The 9,795-nt window shown below is 45.0% G+C and overlaps 2 protein-coding genes across 3 annotated transcripts in view; one reads left to right on the forward strand and one right to left on the reverse strand.

The window, feature by feature from the left end:
- The window catches only part of serp1 (stress-associated endoplasmic reticulum protein 1), a 1,661-nt gene extending 955 nt beyond the window's left edge, over positions 1 to 706 (reverse strand). Inside the window, exon 1 of the mRNA XM_031879439.1 lies at positions 445 to 706. Coding sequence (XP_031735299.1) covers positions 445 to 528 — 84 coding nt within the window. The 5' untranslated portion in view covers positions 529 to 706. The remainder of the gene's footprint in view (positions 1 to 444) is intronic.
- Positions 707 to 1,438: 732 nt separating this feature from the next.
- The window catches only part of eif2a (eukaryotic translation initiation factor 2A), an 11,555-nt gene continuing 3,198 nt past the window's right edge, over positions 1,439 to 9,795 (forward strand). The window contains exons 1-13 of one of the 2 annotated variants that reach the window (XM_031879441.1): positions 1,439 to 1,540; positions 2,392 to 2,461; positions 2,644 to 2,715; positions 4,886 to 5,004; positions 7,056 to 7,155; positions 7,256 to 7,338; positions 7,443 to 7,516; positions 7,595 to 7,739; positions 7,831 to 7,947; positions 8,558 to 8,714; positions 8,897 to 8,981; positions 9,150 to 9,482; positions 9,650 to 9,751. In XM_031879441.1, the coding sequence (XP_031735301.1) occupies positions 1,513 to 1,540; positions 2,392 to 2,461; positions 2,644 to 2,715; positions 4,886 to 5,004; positions 7,056 to 7,155; positions 7,256 to 7,338; positions 7,443 to 7,516; positions 7,595 to 7,739; positions 7,831 to 7,947; positions 8,558 to 8,714; positions 8,897 to 8,981; positions 9,150 to 9,482; positions 9,650 to 9,751 (1,485 nt within the window). In that variant the 5' untranslated portion in view covers positions 1,439 to 1,512. Of the gene's footprint in view, positions 1,541 to 2,391; positions 2,462 to 2,643; positions 2,716 to 4,885; positions 5,005 to 7,055; positions 7,156 to 7,255; positions 7,339 to 7,442; positions 7,517 to 7,594; positions 7,740 to 7,830; positions 7,948 to 8,557; positions 8,715 to 8,896; positions 8,982 to 9,149; positions 9,483 to 9,649; positions 9,777 to 9,795 lie in introns of both variants that reach the window. The other variant, XM_031879442.1, reaches the window with a different exon arrangement.

Raw genomic sequence — 9,795 nt, forward strand, 5'->3', positions numbered from 1 at the left:
CACACACACACACACACACACACACACACACACACACACACACACACCAGAAGATTATTGATTATGAAGACTTTTCTTGTTCCTGTTGCTTCTCATCACAAGTCACTGCTTCATTGGTATTATTGATTATTGATCAGCTGAGTTTACTGTTCATTGTACAAACATTTACAATTATGATAACAAACAGCTTCCTGTTCCACCACGTTAACTGGGACCAGTAGATACAGGTCTGTAGACCTGTTGGTGGACCCAGTCTAACCTGGTCTGGTGTTCCCAGTAGAAGCTTGTGTTAGTTCCCAGTCTAACGTGGTACTGGTCTGTAGATCTGGTCTGGTGGTCCCAGTATAAACCAGTATCGGTGGACTCACCACTGACTTGTATATATAAACTGGTCTGTAGATCTGGTCTGGTGGTCCCAGTATAAACCAGTATCGGTGAACTCACCACTGACTTGGCCACGTTTCCTCTCAGAGTGATGTTCTTGCTGTGCTTCTCGTTCGCCATCCGGATCCTCTGTTTAGCCACCATCTTGTCTTTTTCTTCTTCTTCTTCTGTTTCTAGTAGATTGTTTTATTTAGAAGCAGCTGCTGCTTCTTCTGCTTCTTCTGCTTCTTCTTCTTATTATTTTTCTTCTTCTTCTTCTCCGTCTCGTCTCGTAACGCTACTGGGAGCTCCTCTCTCTTGTCGACGTCCTCAAAAATATGAAGCCCCGCCCCCAACACGGACACTTCCGGAGTAAAGCTACTGTGTGTCAAAATAAGACTTCCTGCGCACTCTTTCAAAATAAAGTACTCATTATATGTCGCGTGTCGTCAATGAGTTTATTACGTGTTCTAACGATTAAAAACATGCAGGTTCAATTATTTGAGTAAAGTTACATTTTATTTGAGCTGAAACCTTCTTTGATTATTAATATTATTGATTCACTGACTGAAAACAACGTAGTTTTACTTCAGTAAGAGTATTAATACCATGGTATAGAAATACTCAGGTACATGTACTGCATTCAACATCTTACTGAAGTACAAAAATATACGTATATATATATATATATATATATATATATATATATATATATATATATATATATATATATACATATACTGTCAGATTAATGTAAAGCAGTATAAGTACAATATTTACTCTGAGATGTAGTAGAAGTGGAAAGCAGCAGAAACTAAAAAAAGTATTTTCCTTAAAAACACACGGTGCTTTTACTCTGGAAACGGAAGTGACGTCACCCTCGATTGCTCTCCGACAACTTGATGCCGCTTTAAACGTAATAAACGTATAATAAACATTTTCTGTATTTATTGAAGACAGCGTGTGTCATCAGCGGTAAAAACGAAAGAATTTATGTCAGAATATTAAAATAAATAAAAAAGGAGATGTTTTTAAATGACGTGTAGAAGAAGAGAGCGGACTGTATGCTGATGTGGCACTGATCAGAGACACGCCTACTTCTGACGTGTTTCCGGTAGACGGCTTTTCTTCTTCCGGTAACACATAAACATGGCGTCCCCCATCCCGCTGCTAGCAGGTGGGTACTTTTAGTTTTTAATGAAACTCTTTGTTGTGTCACCGATAATATTACCGAACCACCGGAAAAGATCAAAGAGGCAGAGTTCAGGCGCGCGCATGTCAGCGACCCTGATTCTCGTCAGTTGGTTTGGCGCCAAACTCCGAGTAAAATCTCTCGTTTTCTATTGATTTGTCTTTTAACAGATAAATACACGTCCTAAAGAAAAGTAGAGACGTCATTAGAATCAGTCGAGTCTACTGATTTATTCGGCTTAATACAATTCACAAGTAACAATCCAGAACGTTAAAAAAAATTATCTTCTAAAACGTGATCACGCGCTCCTGACGCACACATCACCGGATGTCTCAGGAGAGTGAAATAGACCCGGAGCGGATACAAACAGTTAGAAAAGTACTGAAATGATTTCTGTTATACAGATTAAATGTCTGCCGAATGGAAGAGATGCACGAGCTGGTTCAGTAAATGTCTTCCATGTGAGTTAATGTGATGCTGCTCAGCCGGTCAGCACGGAGATGTGTAATCATTAGATTTCCTTATGAAGTCTGGTTTACATCTCATTTAGAGATATTAAAGACTTAAAGACGAGAGAGTAGAATAATGATGGAAACATTACGACTGATAATAATAAGAGCAGAAGTGGATATAGAATAATAATTACAACAAACGCAGTAATGATGATATCTTTATTATTGATAACTTCAGCAGCAGATCAGTCTGATCTGATACAAACCCTGTTATTGATCAGTGTATGCATTATAATTATATGAATAGTAGTGATGGGTGTGTCACTGAAACTCATAATTACATGTGTGTTTGTATATGAGTCTGTGTGTTTGTGTGTGTTTCAGTGCGTGGGTCTGATGGTACCTCTCTCCTCTCTGGTCCTCCCTCATGTGAGCAGCACTCATCCTTCCAGAGGTAACAAATCACTGCATTAACTTGTTACATTAGCAGGTGTAGCATGTGTACAGGTGTAACATGTGTACAGGTGTAACATGTGTACAGGTGTAACATGTGTACAGGTGTAACATGTGTACAGGTGTAACATGTGTAACAGGTGTAGCATGTGTAACAGGTGTAACAGTGTCTCTGTGTCTCAGGGACTCTCGGCCCAGCAGGTGTGTCTCCTTCAGCAGAGACGGGACGCTGTTCGGCTGGTGCAACGGACTCAAGTAACTATTCTACAATATAATGATAATATTATTATGATTACAATCAACGATTACAATTTTTAATCGCGATTAATCGCCTGATTTTTTTGCGATTAATCTCATTGTTATGCGCAAAGTTAAATCATGAATTCAAAAGTAGTGTATTGCGCACTTTTATTTTAAAGGACTGCTGTATGAACAAAAGGTCAATAACATTTGGTTTAAACACTTTAAACGCATCAGGTTCTTGTTAGCAGCAGTATTCCCTTTACACAGCAGTTATAACACAGTTGTAATGATTCTGATCATAGATATTCAGCCGGTGTTCACAACTTTATCTTCATGTGTGTAAGAGATGATATCTAAATATACACCTTGAAAACTGCAAACATATCTACATCATGTTTTTATGTTTGTTAAATTCTCAGTAGCGATAACTAAATGATGCTTATTATACATATTACAAACAAAACACTTTAAAAACTCGACAATATGTATTTTAATATTGTCACTGTTGTAAACTGTTTGATTGCCTGATTTACTTTTATTGTGAAGAGCATGAAACCGGAAGTGCTTTTACTTTGAAGAGACAGGAAGTAGAATGGTACGTGTTCTTGACGCTAACAATGTTGATGAGACGTAGGAAACCACATGTCGGGTGCAAGAGCGCGTTGTGTTCACTGTAACACTGTAATACTGCAGTTCAGACAGTAAAGTGTTCCGTTCAAACAAGACGTGTCTTGGTCCTCACTAGAAGCTCCACTTCACAACAGTCACGTTTGATCCTGTAACGAGACGATCACACGTGTGTGTGTGTGTGTGTGTTAGGGCTGGGCGGTATACCGGTTCAACCGGTATACCAGTTTTAATTTCCCGTACGATATGAATTTTTCATATACCGTCATACCGGTGCACAGCCAAAACAACTTCTGTCGCTCTTCAACAGGCAGCAAAATATATTGTTCGCCGCTGAGAGCGCTGCAGTCGGAGCTAGTTGTATTAAGTGTATTGAGAGGGACCCCTAGTCATGGTCATAACTTTATAACAATTAACAATCCACAACTAACGCTCTTTAACAGGGCAAAACACCACGACACAACAGTTTGTGACAGATAAACAATTTGTAGCACTAATAATTGTACATTTATAAAATTTCACCACAGAACTGCATGCTGGGTAAAGCTCGCTAACAGTCTGCTAACAGCTGGGAGAGGCTCTGTCACTCCAGTAACGTTACATTAAAGAACAGAACAGAGCGATACAGGATGAACAAAGACTGAACAACAAAAGGTATTTGGGTCAGACACATATGCAACGCTGATTACCGTAATATGTGTGGTATTTGTTATAAATGTACGTTGGTACATAGACGGTGATAAGAAGCTGTACATGGAGGGGCTTCTTCTTCTTTAAATTCCATTGGCGGATCGCAACCAACTTGCATAGGTGCATACCGCCACCTAGTGTACCGGAGTGTGCATTTTCAGGGTAACCTTTTCTTCACTGTTCTAATAATAATATACTAACAACTAAATCCTACGGTCTAATCCCGTTTCTTTCCATGGAGGGGCTTAGGACCCAGGGGAATGTCGGTGAAGGAAACAGGAAGTGACGGAACGGAAGACACGCCACACAAACAGCTGTTCACCGCTCGCTGGCCGGCCGTTTCTTTTCGGCGTTAATTAATTAATGCTTTAACGCGAAAGAAAAATACCGTGATATACCGTGAAACCGCCAGAGTCTTACAAAATACCGTGATATGCATTTTTGGTCATATCGCCCAGCCCTAGTGTGTGTGTTTGTGAGACAAGAGTGAACGACGGTGACGGAGTGTAGGAGGGGTTCTGGACCTGGGGGGAAGAAGGAAGTGACACCACACAAACACAGCTGTTCACCGCTCGCTGCCTGGTTCTTGTGTTAAAAATGTCGCTTAATAATAAATAACTGCGTTAACGCGCGATAATATAATTGTCGGCGTTAATTAATTAATGCGTTAACGCGATAATAACGCGTTAACTTGCCCAGCTCTAATTATTATTAAAATTATATTAATATTGATATAATGGGACAAACACAAATGTGAAGTATGACATGAATAACAGATGAAACAATAACAGGATGTGACATCATAGAACTTAAACCTGAACTATTGAACAGTTAATTCACTTAAATCTGTCTGTCTGTCTCTCAGTGTCTCTGTGGTGAAGTCTTCAGATGGCTCCATCGTCTCCACGTTGGACCTCCCGAAGACGTCTCTGCTGGACTTCTCTCCTCTCAACAACGTTCTGGTCACCTGGCAACCGTACAGCAGTAAGAAGAGTGACAACGACACAACAAGACAACGACACAACAAGACAACGACACAACAAGACAACGACACAACAAGACAATGACGCAACGAGACGGCGACGCAACGAGGCGGCGACGCAACGAGGCGGCGACGCAACGAGGCGGCGACGCAACGAGGCGGCGACGCAACGAGACTACGACGCAACGAGACTACGACACAACGAGACTACGACACAACGAGACTACGATACGAGACGATACGAGACAACAATCCAGATTAATTAACAGGAGGAGACAGAAGATGAGTATCTATATAGATAGTAGATATAGATATACTGTAGATAGATAGATATGTATGTATATGTGTGTGTGTGTGTGTGTATATATATATATATATATATATATATATATATATATATATACACTGCTCAAAAAAAATAAAGGGAACACTTAAACAACACAATGTAACTCCAAGTCAATCACACTTCTGTGAAATCAAACTGCCCACTTAGGAAGCAACACTGACAATCAATTTCACATGCTGTTGTGCAAATGGAATAGACAACAGGTGGAAATTATAGGCAATTAGCAAGACAGACACCCCCAATAAAGGAGTGGTTCTGCAGGTGGTGACCACAGACCACTTCTCAGTTCCTATGCTTTCTGGCTGAAGTTTTGGTCACTTTTGAATGCTGGCGGTGCTTTCACTCTAGTGGTAGCATGAGACGGAGTCTACAACCCACACAAGTGGCTCAGGTAGTGCAGCTCATCCAGGATGGCACATCAATGCGAGCTGTGGCAAGAAGGTTTGCGGTGTCTGTCAGCGTAGTGTCCAGAGCATGGAGGCGCTACCAGGCGACAGGCCAGTACATCAGGAGACGTGGAGGAGGCCGTAGGAGGGCAACAACCCAGCAGCAGGACCGCTACCTCCACCTTTGTGCAAGGAGGAACAGCAGGAGCACTGCCAGAGCCCTGCAAAATGACCTCCAGCAGGCCACAAATGTGCATGTGTCTGCTCAAATGGTCAGAAACAGACTCCATGAGAGTGGTATGAGGGCCCGACGTTCACAGGTGGGGGTTGTGCTTACAGCCCAACACCGGGCAGGACGTTTGGCATTTGCCAGAGAACACCAAGATTGGCAACTTCGCCACTGGCGCCCTGTGCTCTTCACAGATGAAAGCAGGTTCCACTGAGCACATGTGACAGTCATGACAGAGTCTGGAGACGCCGTGGAGAACGTTCTGCTGCCTGCAACATCCTCCAGCATGACCGGTTTGGCGGTGGGTCAGTAATGGTGTGGGTTGGCATTTCTTTGGAGGGCCGCACAGCCCTCCATGTGCTCGCCAGAGGTAGCCTGACTGCCATTAGGTACCGAGATGAGATCCTCAGACCCCTTGTGAGACCATATGCCGGTGCGGTTGGCCCTGGGTTCCTCCTAATGCAAGACAATGCTAGACATCATGTGGCTGGAGTGTGTCAGCAGTTCCTGCAAGACGGAAGGCATCGCTCCATCCACCAACGCCACGTTGCACCACAGACTGTCCAGGAGTTGGCGGATACTTTAGTCCAGGTCTGGGAGGAGATCCCTCAGGAGACCATCCGCCACCTCATCAGGAGCATGCCCAGGCGTTGTAGGGAGGTCATACAGGCACGTGGAGGCCACACACACTACTGAGTCTCATTTGGACTTGTTTTAAGGACATTACATCAAAGTTGGATCAGCCTGTAGTGTGTTTTTCCACTTCAATTTTGAGTGTGACTCCAAATCCAGACCTCCATGGGTTAATAAATTTCATTTTCATTGATAATTTTTGTGTGATTTTGTTGTCAGCACATTCAACTATGTAAAGAACAAAGTATTTAATAAGACTATTTCATTCATTCAGATCTAGGATGTGTTGTTGAAGTGTTCCCTTTATTTTTTTGGGCAGTGTATATATGTGTGTGTATATACATATATGTACATATGTTCATGTTTCACAAACCTCACATCTGACTTCATAGAAACACAGATAAGAGATTTACTTTGTGTGTGTGTGTGTGTGTGTGTGTGTGTGTGTGTGTGTGTCAGAGCCTAAAGACAGTGCTCAGGGTGAACCTAACCTCCAGCTGTGGGACTTACAGAGCAGTCAGCTGATCAAAGCTCTGTATCAGAAGAAGGTGGAGTCATGGTGAGTGTGTGAACACACACACACATACACACACATGGAAACTGTGTGTGTGTGTGTGTGGGTGTGTCATACTGCAGCGCTATACTGTGATTGGCTGCAGGTGTCCATGCTGGTCTGAAGACGAGAAGCTGTCAGTGAGGAGCGTCAACAACGAGCTGCACTTCTACGAGAACAACGACTTCAGTAAGAAAACACACGTTGACCTGACGTAGACCACTTCTCTCTGGTTGTAGACCAGGACCAGGATCAGGTCCACTCTGTCCAGCCGATGCTGTTTGTCTTTTCAGACCTGATCTCCAACAAGCTCCACATGCAGAAAGTGTCCGACTTCGTGTTGTCTCCCGGAGGTCTGCCCAGCAAGGTGAGCATCCAGCACGGAGAGAGTACAAGGTCTAAACCCTGATCCTGGTCCCATCCCGGTCCCGTCTGTCCCCTCCAGGTCGCGGTCTATGTCCCCGGCAGTAAAGGAGCCCCCTCGTTTGTCCGTCTGTACCAGTACCCGGTGCTGGGAGGATCCACTGCTGCACTTGCCAACAAGAGCTTCTTCAAGGCCGACAGAGTTAGCATGCAGTGGAACAAGAAAGGTGGGGCAGCGGTCCTGGTCCTGGAGGTCCTGGACCAGGAGTGTTTACTCTAGCAGTCTTTGACTCCTACTGATTGGTTCCTGTCTCTCAGCCTCTGCAGTGTTGGTGACGGCGAGTACTGAGGTGGATAAAAGTGGAGCTTCTTATTACGGAGAGCAGACGCTTCACTTTCTGTCAGTGAGCGGAGAGACGGCTCTGGTTCAACTACGTGAGACTTGCACTCTAGTCCACTACCTCATACTGGTCCACTACCTCATACTGGTCCACTACCTCATACTGTTGTCCACTACCTCATACTGTTGTCCACTAACTCATATGAGTCCACTTGTCCACTACCTCATACTAGTCCACTACCTCATACTGGTCCACTCGTCCACTACCTCATACTGGTCCACTACCTCATACTGGTCCACTCGTCCACTACCTCATACTAGTCCACCACCTCATACTAGTCCACGACCTCATACTGGTCCACTCGTCCACTACCTCATACTAGTCCACTACCTCATACTGGTCCACTACCTCATACTGGTCCACTCGTCCACTACCTCATACTGGTCCACTCGTCCACTAACTCATACTGGTCCACTAACTCATACTGGTCCACTACCTCATGCTAGTCCACTACCTCATGCTAGTCCACTACCTCATACAGTGGTCCACTACCTCATACTGGTCCACTACCTCATACAGTGGTCCAATACATCATACTAGTCCACTACCTCATACTAGTCCACTTTAATTATAATTATATATAATATCAGCAGCAGAAGTCTGAAGGATCAGGTCTTGATGTCGTGTCTCTCTGTTGGAACCAGAGAAGAACGGTCCCATCTACGATGTGGTCTGGAGTCCCAGCTCTACAGAGTTCTGTGTAGTCTACGGCTTCATGCCGGCCAAAGCCACCGTCTACAGCCTGAAGTGTGACCCACTGTTCGACTTTGGAACCGGACCACGGAACGCCGCCTACTACAGGTGAGGACCAATCCAGGCCCAGTCTCTAGGGGGATGCCAAAACACTTCCTGTTGAGGTGGTTTTCATGGAGCCAATCAGCAGCCTCCGAGCTGCACATCCTCTAATGTCCACTAGAGGTCAAACTCTGTGTGGACGCTTCTTCTGGACTTCATGATGAACCCCATGTTTGATCTGGTTTCAGTCCTCAGGGTCACATCCTGGTCTTGGCCGGCTTCGGGAACCTGCAGGGTCAGATGGAGGTCTGGGACGCCAAGAAGTTCAAACAGGTGAAGAAGAACAATATAATAACTGTGATAATGAAATGATGAGAATCGATGATTGAGCCCTGAGGAACTCCACATGTCCTCCTGGTCCACTCTGCTGAAGAGGTGAGTCACTTCCTGTCCTGAAGACCTCCAGGTACCGGCTTTAATCCGACCCGTGTGTCCTCCCAGGTGTCCAAACCTCAGGCACCAGACGCCACACATTTCTCCTGGTGTCCGGACGGCGAGCACGTCGTCACAGCGACGTGTTCCCCCCGGCTGCGGGTCAGTAACGGGTTTAAGATCTGGCACTACACTGGCTCTGTGCTGCACAAACAGGACGCGGCGCCCGGCTCAGAGCTGTGGGAGGTCCACTGGCAGCCGGTCCCTGAAGGCAGCTTCCCTGTGCGGCCCATCAGGTACCAGGCGGCACCCAGCGAGCTGGGGACCACGCAGGCCCCGCCCACTCAGGCCTACCGCCCACCTGCACTCAGACATCTGCCGGCCACGCCCAGCTCCAAACTGGTGAGGAACCAGTCCTGAACTGGTTTACCGTCCATCACACACCTCAAATACGTACTTCAGTTCAGTACTCACTAAATGTACTTGGTAATGAACTCATGAAAATAGTGTGAGCTCCTCAGAAAAGACGTGATGGTGATGATGATGATGGTGATGTTTGTTTCTGTCAGCATGAGGAGGAGCTTCCTCAGAACCTGCGTCCAGGAGAGAAAAGTGTCTCTAAGTCAGCTCTGAAGAAACAGAAGAAACGAGAAGCCAAGAAGGCTAAACAGGTGACCTGATGTTAGCCAATCAGAGGCCTCCAAAGTTAGGACCA

The sequence above is a fragment of the Anarrhichthys ocellatus genome, unplaced genomic scaffold, assembly GCF_004355925.1.
Source record: "Anarrhichthys ocellatus isolate YVR2014 unplaced genomic scaffold, GSC_Weel_1.0 scaffold262, whole genome shotgun sequence".
Classification (NCBI taxonomy): Eukaryota; Metazoa; Chordata; class Actinopteri; order Perciformes; family Anarhichadidae; genus Anarrhichthys; species Anarrhichthys ocellatus.